At 37.2% G+C, this 22,399-nt stretch overlaps 1 protein-coding gene across 1 annotated transcript in view; it reads left to right on the plus strand.

The window, feature by feature from the left end:
- The window catches only part of LOC135741066 (uncharacterized), a 90,500-nt gene that overhangs the window by 65,926 nt on the left and 2,175 nt on the right, over nucleotides 1-22,399 (plus strand). The window contains exons 4-5 of the mRNA XM_065259710.2: nucleotides 7,485-7,694; nucleotides 14,311-14,634. Coding sequence (XP_065115782.2) covers nucleotides 7,485-7,694; nucleotides 14,311-14,634 — 534 coding nt within the window. The remainder of the gene's footprint in view (nucleotides 1-7,484; nucleotides 7,695-14,310; nucleotides 14,635-22,399) is intronic.

Genomic DNA, 22,399 nt, shown 5'->3' on the forward strand with positions numbered 1-22,399 from the left:
ACAGCTGTTAACCATTGACTTCCATAGTAGGAATAAAAACAACATGATGGAATTCAATGGATTGTGTGCTTACCATCATTTATCAAAATATCTTCTTTTGTGTTTATTAAAATAAAATACAGGTTTAGAACAACATAAGGGTGAGTAAATAATGACAGAAATTTAATTTTGGGGTTAATCCCTTTAACAGACAGTAAATCAGATGTAAGAAATACAGTAGAAAGATTTAAAATTCACCCTTATTATGTTTACATATAATGCGATCAAAAGATTCATTTATGATTACACATCATTTTCTTTTATGGACTATGGACCCCCTAAAGTACCTTTGGCCACCCCCTGGCCACCCCATTTAAAATATTCTAGTTCCGCCACTGGCTGTACTGCGTGCTTCAGCTCATGAGCAAGGAGACGCACGTCCCCTGCCCAACATACAGTACAACATACAGTAAGTGCTGCATATTGATGCATAACTTTTTTTTAAGGCGGAGTAATAAATAGTGTTTTTGCATTTTGGGTGGGAGTAAACGATCGGATTCATATCTGTTTTGCCAAGACGCATTTATGTGGCCAAATGTAAATGAAACAGTTTTAACAAATCAGATAGCTATCCGATCAAAGAAAACACATGAAGTGACCAGGTGTAAAAAGGCCCTTACACATTTACCCCTTTGTTCATCTTTTATTCAGTGATTGTGTTTGTTAACACAGCAGCTGTTCATAATTAACTCAATCATCACTTTATTATCTCATAAACTTCAACATTCGGTCTGTTTCTTTTACTCTTTGTAGTGTGGACACATTAAGCAGTGTTCTTTTGACACCAAAGATTTTGCTGTGTATATATATTAGTAAACATTATTAAAATCTGTATCTGCTAATAAATTAAACATAAATAAAGGTCCAACCAATGACAATCTGCCCGTGCAGGAGCCAGGATTCAAACCTCCAACCTTCCGATCATAAAACAACACGCACTCCCATGTGCCACTGCTGGGATTCAAACACTCAACCTTCCGATAATTAGACAACCCACTCTATCATCTGTGCCACTGTCACTGTTAAAGAGCTTGAAACAGTAGCTGTTAAATTGTAAACCATTTTGTTATACATGTCCTTCTTTTCCACTATCTTCATACAAGAAAGAATAGACCTTGTAAATGTTTTGGGAAAACGTGCAGACATCACAATTTTTTATCTCTTGTAATTGCCATACACTCTTAAAACGAATGTGTTAAAATAACACATCTAATGTGTTGTCCTTAACTTAACACAACTCTGTGTTATTTTTGTGACAACACACTTTGTGTTGTTTTAACACATCTTGTCCCTTTTCTTTATTCACTCAAAATCAAGATGAAATGACACATAGTATGTTAAATATAGGATTAACACATCCTTTCATAGAGTGTAGTTAATTTCCATAAAATGCCAATTACATGTGACACCAATTTCATGTGTTTGCACATACATACGTTCTTGCATATTTTTTTGTTAGTTCTAAGTTATTGCCTTGATATGAGCTAGGCATCATGTATGACATTTGCCAAAGTAAGATATGAGCTACAAAATGACCAGATCCTGCTATATAGGAGACATAACTTGTATGTATAGGGCTTATATGTGGATATAAAGAAGAATACAGGAGACCTATATGGCCTGTATATGCACATATATGCATCTCAATTTTGCATATATGCAGCATATATATTATCATATATGGGCATATATGCTGTATATGTGCAGCATATATGTGCATATAAGCTGCATATAGGTTTTATATGCACATATATCCACATATGGGTTCTTTCCATGTGGGGTGGTCCGCTCCGACCTGTGACATTAACGTACAACCAACAGCTTATTGTTCTGCATTTAACGATAAAAGTAAGCCTTTACAGTCTCTCTCTCACACAACTGTTTATAAAGAGTAAAATACAGGTATTAATAATAATATAAATAGATAAAAAACAGACATGGTTGAATTTGTAATTAAACGTATTTGAATTAGCCTATCCTACAGCATAGCTGTTTATGTAAACGAGTTATGTTTTCATTTTGCTATTGTGGTTTTCTAGCTGCTGGTTATTAATCATTAGCTAACAGTCTGTGGGTGCTGCTCGGCGAGTGTCTCAATTCGTTCCCAACCTCCCGATGTTGAGTGTATGCAGGTTTGGGCACTGGTAAGGACTCTAGCTCACTTCACATTGGGACACTGTTCACTTGTTCTCCTGTGACGTGGCTGCGTGTTGTGATTATTTACAGCTGTTACTCATCAACAACCGGCAAAACCAACATCTCGCTAACTTTTTAACCTGGGGCATGTTCAATCTCACACCGGTGCGCAACGTTTTGCTACGGTTTCCGGGTTGAACGACATGTTTCCTTGAAACGGTGTGCAACGGAATCCAACAGGTTTTAGAAGCGTTTTCTCTTGTTTGGTGGGTGTGTCAGAAATGTCAGCCCAATCAGCGGCAAGATGTATAAAACCACGCGATAGTAAAGAGACAGCTCTCTCAATGGGTTCAAGTTGAAATGTTGTCTTTCATTTTGGACAGCAAGGTCAGTGATTGTAACATCGAGGGTATTTTACAGTATTAAACACACATTTATAACGATTTCATCAGGCTTTAGAAACATTTAAAAAAGAACACAAAGAATGGCCTCTCAGCTACCGTAGTTGCAACTCTTGCGTCATCACAACAGGGTGTTCAATGCATCACCGTTTCAGTTTAATAAACGTTGTGCAACGTTTTGTCGGGGCTGAACGCAGCCCTGATAAGGAACACTGTGCCGTACACGGCACACCCCCCCCCTTGCACGTGAGGCTGCATTACGTCATTGTAACTTTGAAGCATTAAATCTTCAAAATATACGGTCATGCGGCACATCGTTGTAAAGCTTAGACTTTCGGGATTCCAATAAGCGCACACAGAAAGCATAATATGATTTTTAGCAGTCATAAAACTGTAATCTAGTTGTTAGTTACCTGAACCGGGCGGCGCCGATTTAGGATATTTACTTACCTTCAAAATCTTTCCTTTATCCGCTTCGGTGAAATTGTCCAAAACAAATTGTTCATAAATCCCCAAAAGTCCAAGGAAATGGAATATCCAAGCCTTTTAATCCAAAACGATTTGTTCATCTCACAATCTTGAAGTTTCTGACCGAATAACGATATAAATAGTGTATACAATAAGTTCACTAACAGACATTCGTTCGAATCTCACTTTTCATTCATGATTTATAATGAATATATTCGGATGTCATGTTTATTGTGAACGTCTGAGGAACAAATGCGCCCCCTTGTGGAATTTCAGCCGTTCCATAAGAGGCTACAGTTTACACATTGTAAAAAGCGCTGTAATTATGCTCTGACATATACGTGCATAAAATTGGAGGAATATAATTAAATGTTACATATAAAAATTTTTACAATTTAAAATATATATTATTTATATTGATTAGATTGTGGTCCCTTACTGTCTAGCAATGTGTGTTTATATGTAAACTAAAACAAACCTTTGTCTTTATAAAAGTTTGCATTTCATAAAGTTTATTGAGTAGGCTTGCATGCTTTTCGGTTGGGGGGGGGGGTTTAGAAAAGAGCCCAGCTCCCCTTTTGCACCTGCACTCACTCTTGTATTAAATAAAAAAGTATATGATTGTAAAATAAAATAAAGTTTACGGGGTAGTTTCCCGGAAAGGGACTAGTCCTAGACTAAAATAAATGTAAGAGCTGTCCAAACTGAAAACAACTTGCAATGCCATATCTTAAAATACAGCTTTGTTTTGCTTCAAAATGCACACAAGTAATGTATAATGTATGTTAAAACTAGTTATATTTCCTAATTACACTAAGGCCTAGTCCTATCTTAAACTAATTCCTGTAACCACCACTATAATCTTTAAATATAATTTCTTGCCATTTTTTATGTGCCCCTCTGGTAAAACACTGGCCCCTCTTTGGCCCCCCCAGTGAAATTTGTCTAGAACCGCCACTGATTGTGGCAGTTAAAATATCTACGTTAAATAATCAACCTAAATGTTGCGTTTGGACCATTTTTGTGCTGGAAACCATCAACTCTATCTGGCAACATTGCGTATTTTTTTGCATTACTAATAGCAAACACAAAGGCTATGAACATTTCATAATTTCAAGGTTGTATATTGCATTAACTAATTTCACAGGGGACATTTGAAAATGGATTAAAAAGAAAGAAACTACAGAACCACTACCAGATCTGTGTCTGAACTTTAAATTTGCAGTGTTGTGCTAATATGTATGTTTGTGTTTTTTTGTTGTTGTATAAGATTATTCAGATCTCTGTACGTTGCTCACTATAGCTGCAGTGTTTGTGGTTATATTACAGAGATGTTTGTTTATCACGCGTTGAATCTTAAGGGACGTACCAAAGCTATATGTATTTTCTAGCTGGGGGAATTATATGCATTAACACGACTTGAACAATGTGTGGGTACTAAGGGCATAGTGCTTTTAAATGGGCCCATATGTATACAGCCACTCAGAGTAAAATTTTAGTCTTAAAGAGACACTTCACCCATTTGCATTAAGCTTTGTATAGTTAGAACCCCAATCATGTTTTTGAATGGTCGTGCATAATTTCCTCAGTTTCCGCTGAGACAGGAGAAATACAGATTTCAGTGTTGCACTTCCTTCTTTCAATGATGTAAAAATCATCATTTTGCATCATTGAAAGAAGGAAGTCCAATATCTTTGTTGAGGGGGTGAGACTACAAACACCCCTTTTTTGTCTGTCAAATAGGCACCAAATTCTAAATGTATGTTACATTTCGACTATAAATATGACAAACTTTCAATAAAGATGAATGTTTCTACGGGTGAAATGCTCCTTTAAGTGTGTCAAAATTCTAAGAATGACGTCATTTTACTTTTATTCCTAGACTTAAGAATAAGTTTGATTTATAAAGCATCCTAAGTGTTAAGACTAGGTCTCAGCTCCTAAATTATTTAAGAGAGCTGGAGAGGTCTCTTAACCTAGTTAAGAGTAACAAGAAGACAGCAGAGAGGCGGAGGATCACTTTAACAACAAATAATGTGTTAGAATTACTTTAATTCAAATGTATTTCTATAGCACTTTTGAAAAAATTTTTTGTTGCATTGTTGCAGAGCAGAAAATTTACAATAAATACATGTTAGAAGTATACAGTAGGTAGGGATTAATATAACATGAAATATAAAGAGTATAGGGCTTTCTATACAATGTATATTATATTACACAATATAATATACAGTATAAGATGTATATTAGTAAAAAAACATATTCAAATGCTTGCACAGTACCAATAAGTTTATGGGATTATCAAGACAGCAATGGTATATACTTAAATGTATAATAATTTGAATAATATACACTGTAAAAAGTTAAAGTTGGATAAAATTGTTGATAATGCCTAAAAATGTAATGTTTTTTCAACTTCAATTTCTCAGTTTAAGTGAAATAATTAAAGTTAAAAAGGTTTAAATATTAGGTGTTACCAATTGAAGTAAGTTTTTAAGTAGAGACACTTTTACATTTTACAGTTTATGATAGGTAAATAAAATACCATAAAATGTAAATAAAATCTACAATAAAAAATGTGAAGTATCAACAAGATTGCAGTGACACTATTACATGTAAAGTGATATTAGAGTATAAAACCCTGACCCTAAAACATAATGTTAGCAATGTTAGCAGTGAGCAAGCCAAAGGTGAAAGTGACAAAGATGGCAAAAATTACAATTGTGTTTAAGTGGAGAAATCCAACTTAACTTGATCATCTTGTTCAGGCTTGATCATCAAAGTATTTTTTATCTAAGTGTTTGCAAACTTTAGTCTTTTCTTTATAAACAGCTTGTGAGTAAAATGATGTGATTCATCATCTTAATTTTTAAAATACTATTACGTTTCTCTATTTCATTAACATGTTGAAACCTAATCAAAATGGTGCAAAATCGTGTAAAATAAATGCATGTACTTATTTGTAATATTGTTAAACATTTTGTGAAGCTAATTCAAATATTTAAATACTAATATAATTTGAATGTCTTCATGATTCATAAATGTATGGTGTCACATGCTGCTCTGACTGTACAACATTGCCGGCTTTCTATTGGCTGATTCAGAGGTTAAGGGCGGCCATTTTAGGTTGAAATCATTGTAGTCCTCAGTTTGTGGCACTTAAGTCAGCACTTAAGAATGAGTCTAACACTTAACTGAAAGTTGCTTTCAGCTTTTTTATAACTGTCTCCTATTCTCAAACTGGTCCTACTCCTTACTGAGAATTTTTTGACACTTAAGTCATAGCTTAAGACTATTCTTAAGAGCATTTCTGAGACGTTTTATACATACGGCCCCTGTTGTTAAGGCCAGCTTATTTCAGTTGAGACTGCTGACTAAAGTTAAACCATACCTGCCACGCAAGGAGTAATTCATGCTTTTATTACATCTCAGTTAGACTACTGCAATTCTTTATGGGGTGGTTTCCTAGACAGGGATTAGCTTAAGCGAGGAATAATTTTGGTTTAATTATGAAATATAACTGGTTTTAACAAACATTACTTTTTGAGGCAAAACAAAAGGCACTGATGTATGTTAAGTAATGTCAGTGCAAGTTGTTTTGAGTTTGGACAGCTCTTACATTTATTTTAGTCTAGGACTAGTCTAATCCCTGTCCAGGAAACCGCCCCTAATTGTTGGATTGGACCAGTCATCTCTCCATCGCTTACAGTTAGTCCAAAACCCAGCAGCTTGTCTCCTAACTGGGACAGAAAAGCATTAGAATATTATGCAAATTTTAGCCTCCCTCCACTGCTCAGACAATTGAAATGTTTAAGTCTTCGTTCAAGACCTACCTGTAATTTTTATTCTGTTTGTATTGTGTGAGTGTGTTTATTTTCTTTTAAAACTGTAAAGCACTTTGGTCAACTATGGTTGTTTTTAAATGTTTTATATAAATAAATTAAATTGAATTGAAAATTGAAGAAAGTTACACATACAGTAAGCTACAAATATTAATAATATTACCGTTTCTTCTTCAGGGTCCCTAACATTGGATAACTTTAATGTAACCTGTAATAAACAGAATATTTGTGCTGCGAGGGGGGGCCAGATGACAGTGAGGTGCTATTACTCAAACATCAACATCACAACTGGGTTCTGGTTCAGTCAGAAACAGAGAACAAACTGGAGAAACAAAGATGAACCTGAAGATTTGACTTTAGATTCAGATTACTCAGGACGAGTGTATCAAGAGATCACTAAAGATTACTCACGACTCTCAATATATAATCTGAGAGAGAGAGACAGTGGAGAATATCAGCTCATGATCATTATGAAGGATGGAGTTAAACATCTCAGCTCAGTCACAGTCAGTCTAACAGTCACAGGTACATTTACATTCTCATCAGTCCAGTTAAACTCTTTTCATTTCTCATCTAATGTAAGGTTTTCATTATTTAGTTTTACAGGTGAAGATGAATCCTGAATCTACAGGACAGCGAGTAAAACTGAGCTGTGATTCCTCCTGCCCTTTAACATCTGAAAATGATTACCACTGGTACAAGAATGGAAAACATTTAATAAATAACCAAAGCATATTTGTGTCATCCAGTGGAAACAATGACAGTTATTCCTGCTCTCAGTCTGGTTCAGAGCGCTCGTCATCTGTGTGTAAGTCTGACATTTACACAATATGAGGAGCTCAGATGCAAAAGCCGCTAAACACCACATCTGTCAAAACAAGATAATGATATTAACTAAATGTTCTGCAGCACAGAAGATGAATTGAGTAAAGGGAGGCAAGTGCACATCAAGGTGCAAGAGCTTTTTACCCGGTAAAAGGAGGTTTACTGAATATATTAGGATATTGACTATTTTTTTACCCTTTTACTTTCATTTCAATTAGTTTGGATATTTTTTTAAGTGGACACACTTTCTTTGTAGATGGTTTTGCATTTTATCACACCCTGATGAGAAAACGCTGTTTAATCGATGAATGTTAGGAAACTAAATCATTGCACAGGCTTCTGATAAACATTAAAATACGACACCAATGGTTAATGTTCATTTATTCAGAAATCCACAACAATTAGTTCGCCATAGCCGTCTGTTATAAACATTGCACAAGTGACTGCTTTATCAATGTGGTACAGTTCAATGTCAGTTTCTCCAAAAATTTACTTTGTTGGGTCCAGGGGCGATTCTAGGATTTTCCTTTTAGGGGGGCTCAGCCCCCAGTAAGGGTATGATTTAAAAAAATATTATTTTGCTATTACGGTAGGGTTGTATACTACCAACCTTATTGCAATCCACTATTCCATTGTATTCCCTGTGTTTCATAAATGGGACAAGAAAATTTTCAGTTGGGAATGGAGATTTTTTTTTTTTTTACAATGACTTCCTGATTCATTATTCACTGTGCAAATACACAACACACGTTTCCAGTACAAACACATCATTTTACTGTTTTTACTGTTTTATTGTAATTTATCTTAAAGCAACACCAAAGAGTTTTGGCTCTTTGCTCCCCCTACAGGTTAGAAGCGTAATTGTCCATTACCCACTGTCATAAATACTGAGGCATAGCTGGCTCTGATTGGATTGTAGGTCTGCCGTAAAGCAAGTTTTTGTAGTATTCACTCGGACTACAGGACCACTACCCGATGTTTGGAAACTTCTTTAGTGCGGTTTTGGCCGATAGAGGGCTGCAAAGTGAATGTGAAAGTGCTGTTCACCCTGTTTAGAGTGGATGAACGACTGAAACTGTTTTGGAAGCGTTCTTTTAAGGTAAAAAAACTCTTTGGTGTTGCTTTAAAGGTTAATATTAATTGTTGATATAGACACTGTGTTAATCTGGGAAGAAATTTATACAGATCTAAAATATAGAAAAGGGGACTGACCAACAAGTGATCTACCTTAATACTGAGTTGTCAAGATGCAGTATGATGTGGTTTTCAGGACAGGGTTTAGATTAAGCCAGGACTAGGCCTTAGTTATATTATGATGTTTATGTAGTTTTTACAAGCATATCTTACAAAAATATTACAGGTGTGCATCTTGAGACAAAACAATGTGACTGATGTATTTTAAGATATGTTAGTGCAAGCTACTTTTAGTTAAGAACTAAAACTTAAACAGGCATTTTAGTCTTGAACTAGACTTAAGCCCTGTCTGGGAAACAGCCCCTATGTCTAGTATAGGTGAACCCTCAAAAACTTACTAGTAATACACGATGTAGTCTACCATACCACAGACAAATACACATGTGGCATACACTTTTTAAAAGGAAGGAGTTCAAATGTTGAAATATTAATAGTTTAAATGAAACAAACATATTTAATAACCTATACTTACTTATATTATTAGATTTAAAAAAGTTATTTTAAAGAACTGCAAATATAAGGTGAAATTGCCATAAAAAGCTTGATTTGCACTTTTGATCCAGTTTTTCCACAAAAAAACAAGTTTTATAAAATGATAAACTTCACAATCACCTGGTGTTTGTTTTGCTGCATGAAATTATCTGCTTGATGCGTTAAGAGCAACTGTACATAAAGCAATGCATCACGCCAGCACCTTACTTTAAAACATGTAACGTTAATCAGCAATAATAATATATAGATGTGTGCGTTTACTGGTAACTTGACTGACCTGCTCCCTTCTTGGCGAATATTTCTGTGATTTTGCAGCATCTCGCTGCGTCTGTCTCTCTCTCTGCTTCTCCTTTGCGCTGCATATTTGTTAGATAAAGCCAAACAGGCAGTGGGTTGCCGCCGTTAGTTCATGTGCTGGCATTTTCACACCGCGATTGCCTAATTCGTATATTTTAAGAGGTCCGTCATTCATTTATGTCATATTATTTTCACATGTCAACCTGCGCTGACTGCACGGCGGGCCAGAACAGCCGCCAGTCCGCCTTGCACACACCTTGCACTACTGATGTGTTCGCTCTGCTCGGCCCCCCTGCGGATTGAAAAACGCGCTAAATCCATGCTGACTCAGATCAGGGGAGGAGCCGAAACTTGACGCAGCAAGCTGCCTTTTCTAAAGAGTTTTTATAGGTGACTGACGCGATCACAAATTAATGAATCAAATTACTTTTAGGGGGGCTGGGCTGAATTTTAGGCTATAGCCCCCCTAAAAAGGGCCTAGTGACGCACCTGGATGGGTCTGACCTGCCCCCACAGAAGAGAATTTTGAAAAAAATAACCCCTGAAATGAAGACTTCTGGTGAAAATAGTGGACACTAATTGATACATTTAGATAAATATATTTCATACAACTTCTTAGGCCTAAATATTTATAGAATATAAATCCCAGGTGAAAAATAATTCTATGAAAAATATACTTTAAAAAAAGTGTTCTAAGTATATTCCTACAATTTATACTATTTTCATCAAATCCAAGTATAGTTACGTGTATTCAGTTATGTATTAACTTTTAACTTTTTTAAAACTTCAAGTGCACTAAAACACACTACTGAAAATCAAGATTATTGAGCAATTAAGCGCACACAGTACAATTGCATTGCATTGCCATTCTAATGGAAATGCCCATTCGCCCTCGCTTCTGAGGAAGGCAAACAGGTGGGATAGGGCTCTCGGGAGCTGATTGGAGAGAGCTGGGTCCTTCAGGGCCACCATAGCCATGACACGGTGCTCCGGGATGGGAGGAAGCTGAGCGGGCTGGTCAGCTTTGCTTGGGCCCCTGGGATCGCGGTTCGTCAAATAATTAACCATGTCAGGAAAACCCAGGGGCCTCAGCATCCTCTGCTCAGAGGAGTTGAGGGGCTCATCGAGGCAGCTGTTAAATATCAGCTTGAGCTCAGGCTCGCGAAAGCCGGACCCCTTAGCTGACCTCAAAAAGTCCATGGCAAAGGCCTTGATGTCGGCCCCCTTCTGGTGGAGGCCGAACAATACATGAGCCTGGTGGGCTCTGCGGGCAGCCAGGGCTGTGTCCATCCTGGCCTACTGGGTTCTTAGTTGGCAGATTCATTCTGAGAGGAACAGGAGACGAACCCAGGCGCAGGCGTAAATTCAATACAGTTGACTCAATTCAGCACAGCTTAGGCTCAATTAGCAAACAATTACCAACCTGGAAACACTAAGAGTCAAAATTGAACACACTTCAATCAGATCCTTCAATAGATAGATAAAAGGGCCTGAATCAGTTCACTGAGCTTTGGAACAATGGATCCACAGAGAAATAAAGGAATTGGTCGAAGAGGAGGAGGAAGAGGAGGAGGAGGGAAAGAAAGAGGAAGTGGTGAAGGAGGAGGAAGAGGACATGGTGAAGGAGGAGGGAGAGGACTTGGTGAAGGAGTAGGAAGAGGAGGAGGGAAAAAGGAGGACGTGGTGAAGGAGGAGGAAGAGGAGGATGATGTGGTGAAGGAGAAGGAAGAGGACATGGTGAAGAAGGAGGGAGAGGAGGAGGAAATGGTGAAGGAAGAGGGAGAAGAGGAGGAGTAGGGAGACAAAGGGCAAGGTAACAAGCAGTCTCAGATGAAATTCGAGCCACTCTAGCTGACCATGTCCTTGTCCATTGTATGATTATTAGGAAGGCTGAGCAACGAGTAAAGCCTAATTTGAGTCACTTCACTGTTGCCTCCATCTTCAGAGCCTTCAGGGAGGAAAACAGATAAGTGTACTTACAGTAAGATTTTTCTGTACAGTAACTTTAGTGTTCATACACTGTTGGATTATTCTACTGGAATAAAGAAATGCATCAAATTGCCTTCCATACAGATCAACATATCAGTAGGTGAATGCCAGGGGTAGATCATGCAAGAGGATTTTACCCTCGCTGTTTGGCTAGGACCAATATAGGCTGTGATGTGGATGAGATTCTCTGGCCTGGGCTCAGTTGATTATAAGTATAACATAAGTGTAATTAAAATGTAATTTAGTTGCAATTGTAATGTTATCAAAATAAATTTCAAGTGCACATTGAATGTTCTGTTCTGTATATTGTCCAAAATTAGGGTAGATACTGAAGTTGTACTTAAGTATACTTTGAATAGTTCCACTTTAGCACAAAAAAGTATATTTAACACAATTTTAGTTGGACCCCAGCACTACTTTCACACAACTAAAGTGCATTTAGTACAAAATTAGTTGTTCCAATTTAGCAGACTTGAAATATACCAATATATAGTGTTCAACAAATACATTTAGTTATACTAAAGTACATGTGAATAAACTGTACTTAAGTATACTATTTTTTCACTAGGGACATTATGTGTAATTTTAACACATTATGTGTCATTTTGTGTTGATTTTGTGTTAAAATATAACACAAGTTGTGTTAAAAATGTGTTTTTTCAATAATAACACAGAGATGGGTGGATTCTGGGAGTTTTTATTTTTAACACGTTCGTTCTAAGAGTGTGTTTGTTTTTATTGAATTAAACATGGTGAGGTTAAAATCTCTTAGTCTATGTGTCTCTTGGTTTATTTACCTAATATTTAGTTTACAGAAACTAACATTTAGTGTACTTCCATGGGTAACATTTATTTCACTCATAAAACAACAGGGCTATCAGCCCTGCTGAAAAAAAACAGCATAACAGCAAGACCAGCATATGTTGTGTTATGGTGCTGGTTTGCTAGTAAACACCAGCTAAACCAGCATCAAACGAGCATCAGCACCAGCATTCAATTCAATTCAATTTTATTTATATAGCGCTTTTCACAAAAGTCAATTGTTTCAAAGCAGCTTTACATAAATAGAAGCAGTGAAAAGCACAGAAAAATGACAGATAGCACAACAAAATACATGATAGCATAATCAGTTAAATTTGCTGCGGCTATGACTCAATATTATAAGTGAACGTATTACTAAAGTAACGTCTAGAAGAGGAAGCTAAGTAAAGCCCAAAAAGGCTGCCTCCCTGGGGTGAAAAACCCCCTAGGAGAAAAAAAACGGGCTTTTATCAGAGGAAAAATAAGTCCTAGGAGGGAAAAACCCTTGGGAGAACGGATAAGGAGATTTAGCCGAGATTAAGCGGTTCTGCCGGTGATCGTTGGTCAGGTATCAGCTGGGCATAACGTTGAAGGACGGCCAGTAGATCAGAGGTGTGCCGACTTTCACATCTACCGGGACTGGGTCTGTTTGTCTCTTGTCCTCGGGTCGAGGACGAGACAGGGAGAGAAAAACAAAATCGTATTAGCGTAGCGGCCGTTCATATGTATTGAAGTGTCACACAGTGATGTGGTTTAACTCAGCTTAGTTCCAGACAGACTAACTATTGCGGCATAATTATATTATCCACAGTTGAGGATTTAGCAAATTGGGGGCCCAATGCGAAGGTATATATGGTAAATAAGGGTCACCTTCCGATCTTTAAGAGAAAATGAAACCTGACGACCCGTTTGACTAAGGCCTTAAGCCCCACTGTCATCGTTAATGCAGGTTCAGTGGCAAACGGGTCTATATTGTATACCATTTACAGGACCAGGAGGAAACGCCAAAACATCGCAACCCGACCATACGTGCTAACCCGTTTGACTAAGGCCGGAAGCCCCACTGTCGTCGTTAATGCAGGTTCAGTGGCAAACGGGTATGTATGGCATACTATTCACAAGACACACAAAAGCGCGAAAAACGCAACCCGACCATACATGCCAACCCGTTTGACTACGGCTGGAGGCCCCACTGTCGTTGTTAGCAACAGCTAAACCAGCACCAAACCTGCATTAGCACCAGCTAAACCAGCACCAAACCAGCATTAACACCAGCTAAACCAGCATTAGCACCAGCATCCCATGCTGGTCATACCAGAATATGTTGTGTTTTGGTGGTGGTATGCTGGTGACCACCAGCTAAACCAGCATAGACCAGCATAATTCCCATGCTGGTCCATGCTGGTTTGATGCTGACTTTTTCAGCAGGGAGAAGAGAAGCTCATGAATATTACTTATTACAGGCCAAAATTACAAGCCCCTAAAAGATGAGCTGTTAAATATATAGAGATTGTTTTTAGTTCTTAAACTGCAAATATATTCACTTAAGGACATCATGACCTAAAATAACACACAAGAAAGCTTTGAAATATGGGACCTTAATTCACTTGACCTTTATTCATTTTATTGCCTTTAAAGTAAAATTAATGAACCTAAACATACAAGCCTGATAAGAAATTTACAAGAAAACATGTCAGACGCACTTAGAGGGATTTGCATCTGAACTCTTCATATTTAGATTTAAATTTTCTTATTGATGCATATACAGTATGAGTGTGTTTGTAATTGATTGTGAATGTTACAGCAGTATTTTGTGACTCTTTCAGGTCTTTCTAACAGTGGTTGTTGGGATGTGACTTACACCTCTAGAAGAGTTTGTGCTTTAGTGGGATCAACAGTAGATATTCACTCTTCATACTCACATCCCACTGGATATACAGTAGAGAAAACATACTGGCATTACTATAATACTGAGAAATTCAGAGATCTGCGTGAGGTTCATCGGTTTGCTGGTCGTGTGGAGTATCTGGGAAGCACACTGAGAATCAAAGACTTCAACACGAGTGATGCTGGATATTATCGATTCAACATCATCACTAAAACATCAGATGAAGTTTCTGGTTATCCTGAAGTCTATCTTACTGTTACAGGTAACTGCTCATAATAAACTCTCTGTAAAGCTGCTTTCACTGATCTGGGGCCGTATTCACAAAGAATTTTAAGGCTAAAAGTAGCTCCTAACTGGCGAATTTAGGAGCAACTCCTAAAAATAATGGGCGTGTCACTCCTAATTCAGGACTCCTAATTTTTTTTCACTAAGAGTAATACACGAAGCATTTTAGCCCTAAAAGTAGCACCTAAGTCTGGGACAGCTTAAAAGAAGTCGAGAGGACTCCTAACTCACTAAGACCTATTCACAAAGGATCGTAAAATGGCTTAGGTGCTGTCTGATACTACATAACACTTAAAAGCACACTTTAATGTAAGCATATTGTTTATGACATTTGTTTCATAATTCATTACATTCATGACAAGCAGGACGTTTTTTAGAATTACAGGAAACAATAATGAAATATTTAATATGATAGGCATACCTGTTGCCATGCTTGCCTGTTTAAAGGCTGCAATCTCAACCCTCGACTGTGCTTGTAATGCATACCACCGCCTCTCGCAGTCATCCGGGGTCCGCGACACAAGCGGGAATGCTGCATTGATCTGCAAACAAATACTCTCCCCAGTGATGTGCGGGTTGATCTGAAATGAGCGGGTGCCTGCGGTTACGAGTTATCCAAAAATATTTTTTATGATATTCGGGTCGCGGTCGGTCAGGTCGTTTGAAATAAAAATGCCAACTACTTAAAACAATTGCTGCTTTTAAAAAATGCGGACCAGGAAGCGGGTCGGGTACACTATTTATTTTTAATTTTTTGCGGACCGAGTTGCGGGCGGGTTAGTTGAAAACATCGGTCGGGTGCCGGTTGTTTTGTACATTGACCCGCGCATCACTGTCTCCCATGTCTCACGCTTAGTTTTGCTAATATCTCAGTGCCGAATTTCTCTTTTATTATGTTTCTTTTTTCCAGCACCAACTGGGACAGCAGCAGTAACTGATCCTGCGTCCAGTTGGGCTTTCTTTTCCGTTTTGGCGAGTTCATAATCCACCGCCATTTATTTATTACATTAGGCTACTTCAATGGAGCAAGCTTTTCTTGCTTCAGGGTATTTAGGCTAATAGGATGTCAATTAACCAAGCAAGTGTTTATGCAATGTCGTTTTTCATCATTAGGCAATTTGCATGTTTCATTAGGGTATTAGGCTACCTTGATTTAATTTCATTTCATTCACAACTTTCTCTCTCTCTCTCTCTCTCTCTCTCTCTCTCTCTCTCTCTCTCTCTCTCTCTCTCTCTGCCTTTTTAGAATTAAACTTCACTGAGGCCTGCACAAACATGCCATAATATATGCATTTCGATGAGATGACTATTATTATTTTGTGTAGGACACACATACTGTGAATCAATGTCGTAATTCCATGATGTGGTACATCTGTGTTATGTTCCGCATGATAGCCCTGTCTTCTAAAAACCAATCACCATGGTTGTTAGAGGCAGCTCGTGCATGAGAATTGACTTCATCCGTAGCAACGAAGACTCACTCTTAGTTTAGGAGTTGTCATTTTTCCTTACTAAAAGTAGGTCTGAAAGGCGTTGTGAATAACTTTTAAGAGAAAACTCCTAGCTAAAATCTTTTAGTGCGATTTAGGAGTACTCTTAGTGGTAAGATAAAATTCTTTGTGAATACGGCCCCAGATGTATATTTGGGAATATATTTATGCTGTTTTTGGGTACTTACAGTTTTTGTTTTCTTTATATTTTGTTAAACAGTAATTAGATTACATTTTAATTAATCTTGCCTGAATGATGTTTCTGTTGTTACTTTTACACTTTTTGAAGTTGTCCATCCTGAAAAGAATATAATGTTATTTGACAGCCTGATCTCACTGTTAATATGTAGCATTAATGCATAACGTTCAAAAACACAAACATACTTTTTGAATGTTTAAATAGATGCTAAAGCGTACAATGTAGATGTATGTGAAACATTTAATTGTAGCATTATTAAGTTTTTTACAGCTACAAAATATAAAACATTTACAAATCTTTATAACATAAAGATTGCTGTAAAATTTCCCACAAACCATTTTATTGGTAATTTTACCACCCTACCCCAAACCTTACCTTATAAAACCCAAACCATAAAAAAAATGTATACTTTTCATATTATGCAATGTATGGACAGAAATGTGTTGGAAAATGTTTGTAACAACAGTAACTGTCACGACTACTTGGCTCACAGCAGCAATGACATAGGGGAGACCACAACAACTGTTCAGATAAATCAAAAGTTATTTATTAAATCATTGAATTTATTAATAAAAGCATTAATAAAGTTAAATCCATAAATGTATCAAGTCAGTAAATTAAGAAAAAGAAAAGACTAACTAAAAGTGTAACCCAAATCAGTAAAGTGTAGACTGTGTGTTGTGCCAAAAACAAAAATAAAGGAGTATGAAGGTTTTGCCCTGGACAGTGCTAACATATTCCCGTTATAAAACATTTTCAAATGCATTATTTTCGCAAATTACAGAAATTAAGACCCGGCGGGGGATGTATTCTGCTTGTGGACAGCATGCTATTTGCTAGAAGCTATGGTAAAGGTCCGCCATATCTTGGGAAAGTGATAGAGACTTGGGGTTATGTTAGGCTCGTCAAAAAAGCTGGGTCGATAAGGCCCGGTCTTGGTTAGTTTGGCAAAACGCTTTTAGTTTGGCAAAACACTATTACTTAGTAAGTTCATGTAGAATTGTAAAATAAAGCAGTTAAATATTTCTTTTAACTTTCGAAAAGTAAGGTAGCTGGTCACTGGCTTTGCATGAGAAACCACGCTGCAAACTAACTAGCATAGCGGTTAGCCACCTCATCAATCTCAATGGTAAATGATTGCTAAAACACACGCAACGTGCACCAATTCGTGTGCAGGATGACGTCAGTTTTTTTACCGCTGCTAACAATATCTATATAGCGTACTGTCTACAAACATTAATACTATAGACATTACTAGTGTTGTGCCGATAGACGATAGTATCGTGTATCGACGATCGTCCGACATATCGCCAATGGCAGGCTTTCATGGCGATAGTCATGACGATAGTTGGCGAATGGTTGTTATTATCATCATCATCATCATAGTTTTGCATGCTTTTCCTCGCATGAGGGTTTGTGCTTCACTTTACGCAGAGAGCTTGTAGAGAGAGAGTTCCTTCTTGCACGCAGATGCACTTAATGCGCGCGTCTCGGACTCGTTCTAGCACCTAAATCCAGCGCGTGGATGAGCAGCTACGCTTCCCTCTGTCTCACATGCACGCGCTCTCGCATCTGTCCGAAGTCTAAACATAAACTACATAAACTGAAGTAGTAATCCTTATGTATTTGTGCGGTTTAATGCGTTTCATGCGAGCTGAGGCAAACTATTCCTTTTGTTTAAAATATAACCCGCTGCACAGAGCTGCGCTCTGTCTGAACTTGAAGTCAGATAGTAATCCTGTTTATGATATGCTTTTCAAGGAGTTTTAGCAATACATCCCTCGTGTTTAAAATATGATTGTGTTCCGCTGGACCAGTGTGTTTAAAAAGGCACCTCTGAGAGCACCACTGCTTGACACGTGTAACCTTCTGCAACAGCACTAAACAAATGCATTTAATTATTTTTATGTGCGCTGCGTGTGTCTGCGCAGGTGCATGTTTTTACAGTCATTAAGTAATCGTGTTAAAAATCAGGATTATGATTTTTCCCATAATTGAGCAGCCCTATCTCTGACATTTCCTTGCACTAGAGAGGTTGTTAGCGCGCAGAGGGTTAAAACCAGCGCGTGTCCTGCCCCCCCCTTTCTGGCACGCAAAGAGCGTCTGGGCTTTAATGACGCACTCAGATTAATGGCATTAGTTTTAAGAAAGATGCATTCATGACGGTGTTGCTCTTGTTCTTTTTTCCACCAATCAAGTCTTGTCATAAATGAACAAATAAATAAATGAGTAAACTACTGCCTGCCCCGCCCCCCGATACTATCGTGTATCGCCGATCTCACAGGCTGACGATAGGACGATCTCAAAATGGGGCATATCGCCCAACACTAGACATTACTATACATCGTTTAAAAGGTATAACTTATGGGTTTAGCATCAGTGTATGGTCTGGGATACAGATGCTCTAGCATCATAAATGTAGTATTTTGTGACAGATGTCCACATGACAACATGCAGAATATAAACGTTCAAATCGAATCCAGTTTGTTTCAGATGTGTGAATAATCCATGAAAACCGTCTAATAAAATACATCCAATGAGCATTTTATATATATAGTCGTTTGTTTACATCAGATTTCGCATGAACGTCTTGTAATAGAATATAATATTCCCTACAATCTAAGGACTATTTACGTCTTAACACACTGTATATGAGATTACACTTTAGGTTCCAGTAAACACATATACACACATTAAAACTTTGTTTTTTAAAGTAGGCAGGAATATAATCCATAATATCCAAATGGTGCTGTTATTTCCGTGAGACATGATAAGAGTTAGAGGATATCAGCGAAGTGACTGCTCTGTGCTCTTTAGCTACCTGGTGGGTGGAGACCTGGGTAGTGGGGTGGTGGGCAGGAAAATTCAAATGGAATGTGACAACAAGGCTTTTTACGTCACAACGGAGCTGATTTTGAAACTGTGCAATCTGAGACTCAAGACAGAGGACATTCAGAAACCTGTATCTCACTCAAAACAGCATGGATGGATTTTTTCCAGGTTTGTATGCATGTGGAAGCACCAGAGACACAAAATAACACCTCAAAACCCAGAAAAAGTGTGTTTTTCATAATATGGGCACTTTAAATGCCAAACCAAAATGTCCTTTAATCCAAGTGAGAGAGGGCTGAGTGAAAAGCAGTGAAGATTGCATCATCAGATGACCGATTTGCTCGATATGCAAACTGAAAGGGGGATTGGTTTTGATATGTTGCATGACAGTAGTCATACAACACACCAGTCATTAAACCTGGATGGGGATTGTTTATTAAGGACTGATTATGATCAGAGGCGGCCTTACCTATGTTTTAACCGTTTCAATTGAGACGGGGCCCCAGCCCCGGCGCAAGAACATTTGAACAGGGGGCTATGATTCCTCCAGAGGGGAGCTAACAGTGTCAGTACTGGTAGGCGTTAAGCAATCACATGTCTTTCATTTTAAATCAATTAATTTCTGCTCTTTATTTTCTCTCAGACTTTTATACGTGCTTTAGCCTATCCGATAATATGAAATGAATATATTTTATTTTATTTAGTCTACAATAAAACTGTAGAACTGCATTAGTATTTATTATAGGCCATTTGAGTTTTTTAAAAGTCAATTCTTTCATTTTTATACATCAATGTAGAATCGTTTACAACAGCATCACAGTGCTTTATAATAACTTACAGAAAACGTGCACATGTAGATTATTCTAGAAGTTTAATTATTCTTTAGCATCGGGATCACTAGACGAGAGCTTAATAGCCTTATTTTTGTGAAAAAAAATTTTTTGTGAAAAATTTCTTTAATTGTGTTACCTGTCGTAGTTAGCCTGTGCGCATTCATTCCAACAAATTTTCAGTCACAAATGGAGACAATACTAATTGGAAGTACTATGCCCTATTAATTCCCTTGGAAGATCAGAACTGTACAGAGTTGCGCAATTGTGTCTCATTGTGTGACCACTAAAATATAGATTTTGTAAAGAACCACCCATCAGCCAAACGATGGTATCCAATGGCGTGGGCGAAGGTATCAGCGTGTTTTGTCTTTTCTCTGCGCTTTTGACAGAATTGTCTCTGTTTAGTAATCTGGGGCCGGATTCACAAAACATTCTTAAGAAGAAAAATCTTCTTAACTGACATTTTTATCTTAAATTCAAGCTTAAGAAAAAAATTAAGAATATTTTGTATTCTCAAAAAAGCTTCTTAAGAAAGTTCTTATTTTTTTCCTTAAGTATGTTCTTAAGAAAAAACTTAAGAAGAATTCCAATTCTCGAAAAATAAACTGTCTTAAATATCATCTTAAAGTTAGGACAACCTTACAGTAGTCTTAAATCTCAAAATGTAAGATGTTTTATAAGTTAATGTGATTGTTTTAAATGTGACATGTTGTATTTTGTAGTCTGAAATGGCAATTTAATCAATTTACTTCACATAGATTAGTTTAAAGAGGAATTTCACACTCATATAATGAAGTTTAATGGCTTACTCAGTAATATGTCATGAAAAACAAATAAGTATTAGTGATAATATTAGCAAACATTTAACTTCCTCAGTAATAGTCTACATTCATTGTGAAATTACTTAACAGCCAAAAGTCGCTCTAAGCGGGAGGCGAACCGGTAATCGCTTTGTCATGTGAGTCAAGGGGATCTGAAACCGTCTCTGACGCGTGAGCGCGGGTCGCGGGAGACGAAGCCGGGAGCACGGAGAGTGAAGCACGCACGCCCAGTGCGCTCGACCCGAATGACGGACCGATTGCGACGTTAGGAAATGATACTTACTCACCGCACCGCCTTAATACTAGCTGGCCTCTGTTACAACAGCGAATAACATCCTCTATAGTCTTAATGTATCACTCGTTTGTATCGCGTTAATGATCGCAAGGTAACGTTAGTCAAAAGATTAATAAGTTTATTACATCATTAGCAGGGTATCATAATTCATTCCAAAGCTTGTCATTTTATTCTTAAGAAAAAATTTGAGAACTTCTTAAGAAATGTTTGAGAATTGCACTTAGGAACATTCTTACGAACTTCTTATAATTTATCTTAAGAACTTTCTTATTTTTTATCTTAAGAATGTTTTCGTGAATCCGGCCCCTGACTCCAATATTAAATAATAAAATATTAATACTGCTGATCATATTTTCACAATAGTTATTTTATCATGGTTATAATATAAATATAGAATGCGGATACATTACTATAAACTTAAATTGAGGATATCCAATCTAATTTAAGTTTATACTTATTCAGCCTTAAAAAGAGGTTTCTCCAATTTAGTTAAAAGTTGAGGTTTCTCCATTCAGGTCTAAGTTGAGGAAGGTCCAGTCTAACTTAAATCAAGGCATTCTCCAGTCTAACTTTAACTAAGGTTTCTCCATTTCAGTTATATAAAGTTGAGGTTTCTCCATTCAAGTCTAAGTTGAGGTAGTTCCAGTCTAACTTTAACTGAGACAACTTAAGTGTAAGCATCAACATCTAGATTCAGTAATAAATATAATGTTTGAATTAAGAATTACTGACCCATTTAGAATATGCCAAATGTAACAATTTATTATACCAGGCAGGTTCCAGCTTAAAACATCAATTAAAGAATACAAAACAGAATATGATTCAATTCCAATTATTTAAACTGATCAACAGTTGCAAAAGTTAATAAGTCATACCTGGCAATAGACACTCTGGCTACATTAATACACACACAGAGTGTGGGGAAGATTCTAGCTAAAGAATGCTTCCATAATATTTAAATACACACACCCAAAGTGTGGGGAAGATTCTTGATAAGGAATACTTCCCCGTGTCTCTTGCCAAGCCACCTTATATACACAGAATGAGACAAAGAATAATAACATCTCAAATCAGGATTTGGTTGGTCGTTTCTCGTGACCTGAAGAAGCACCAAATGGGACTGTTAACCATCTGTAATCTAGATCTCCTCATAAGGTGACACCCATCGCAGGAGTACAGACTGTCTTAAGTTTTAAACTTTGATACACTTTCTCTTAGAATTATAGAAATTAGACCTTTTTTAACCATCGCACCATCACCTTTAAAACGAAA

Source organism: Paramisgurnus dabryanus, chromosome 24 (assembly GCF_030506205.2).
Source record: "Paramisgurnus dabryanus chromosome 24, PD_genome_1.1, whole genome shotgun sequence".
In the NCBI taxonomy this organism is placed as follows: domain Eukaryota; kingdom Metazoa; phylum Chordata; class Actinopteri; order Cypriniformes; family Cobitidae; genus Paramisgurnus; species Paramisgurnus dabryanus.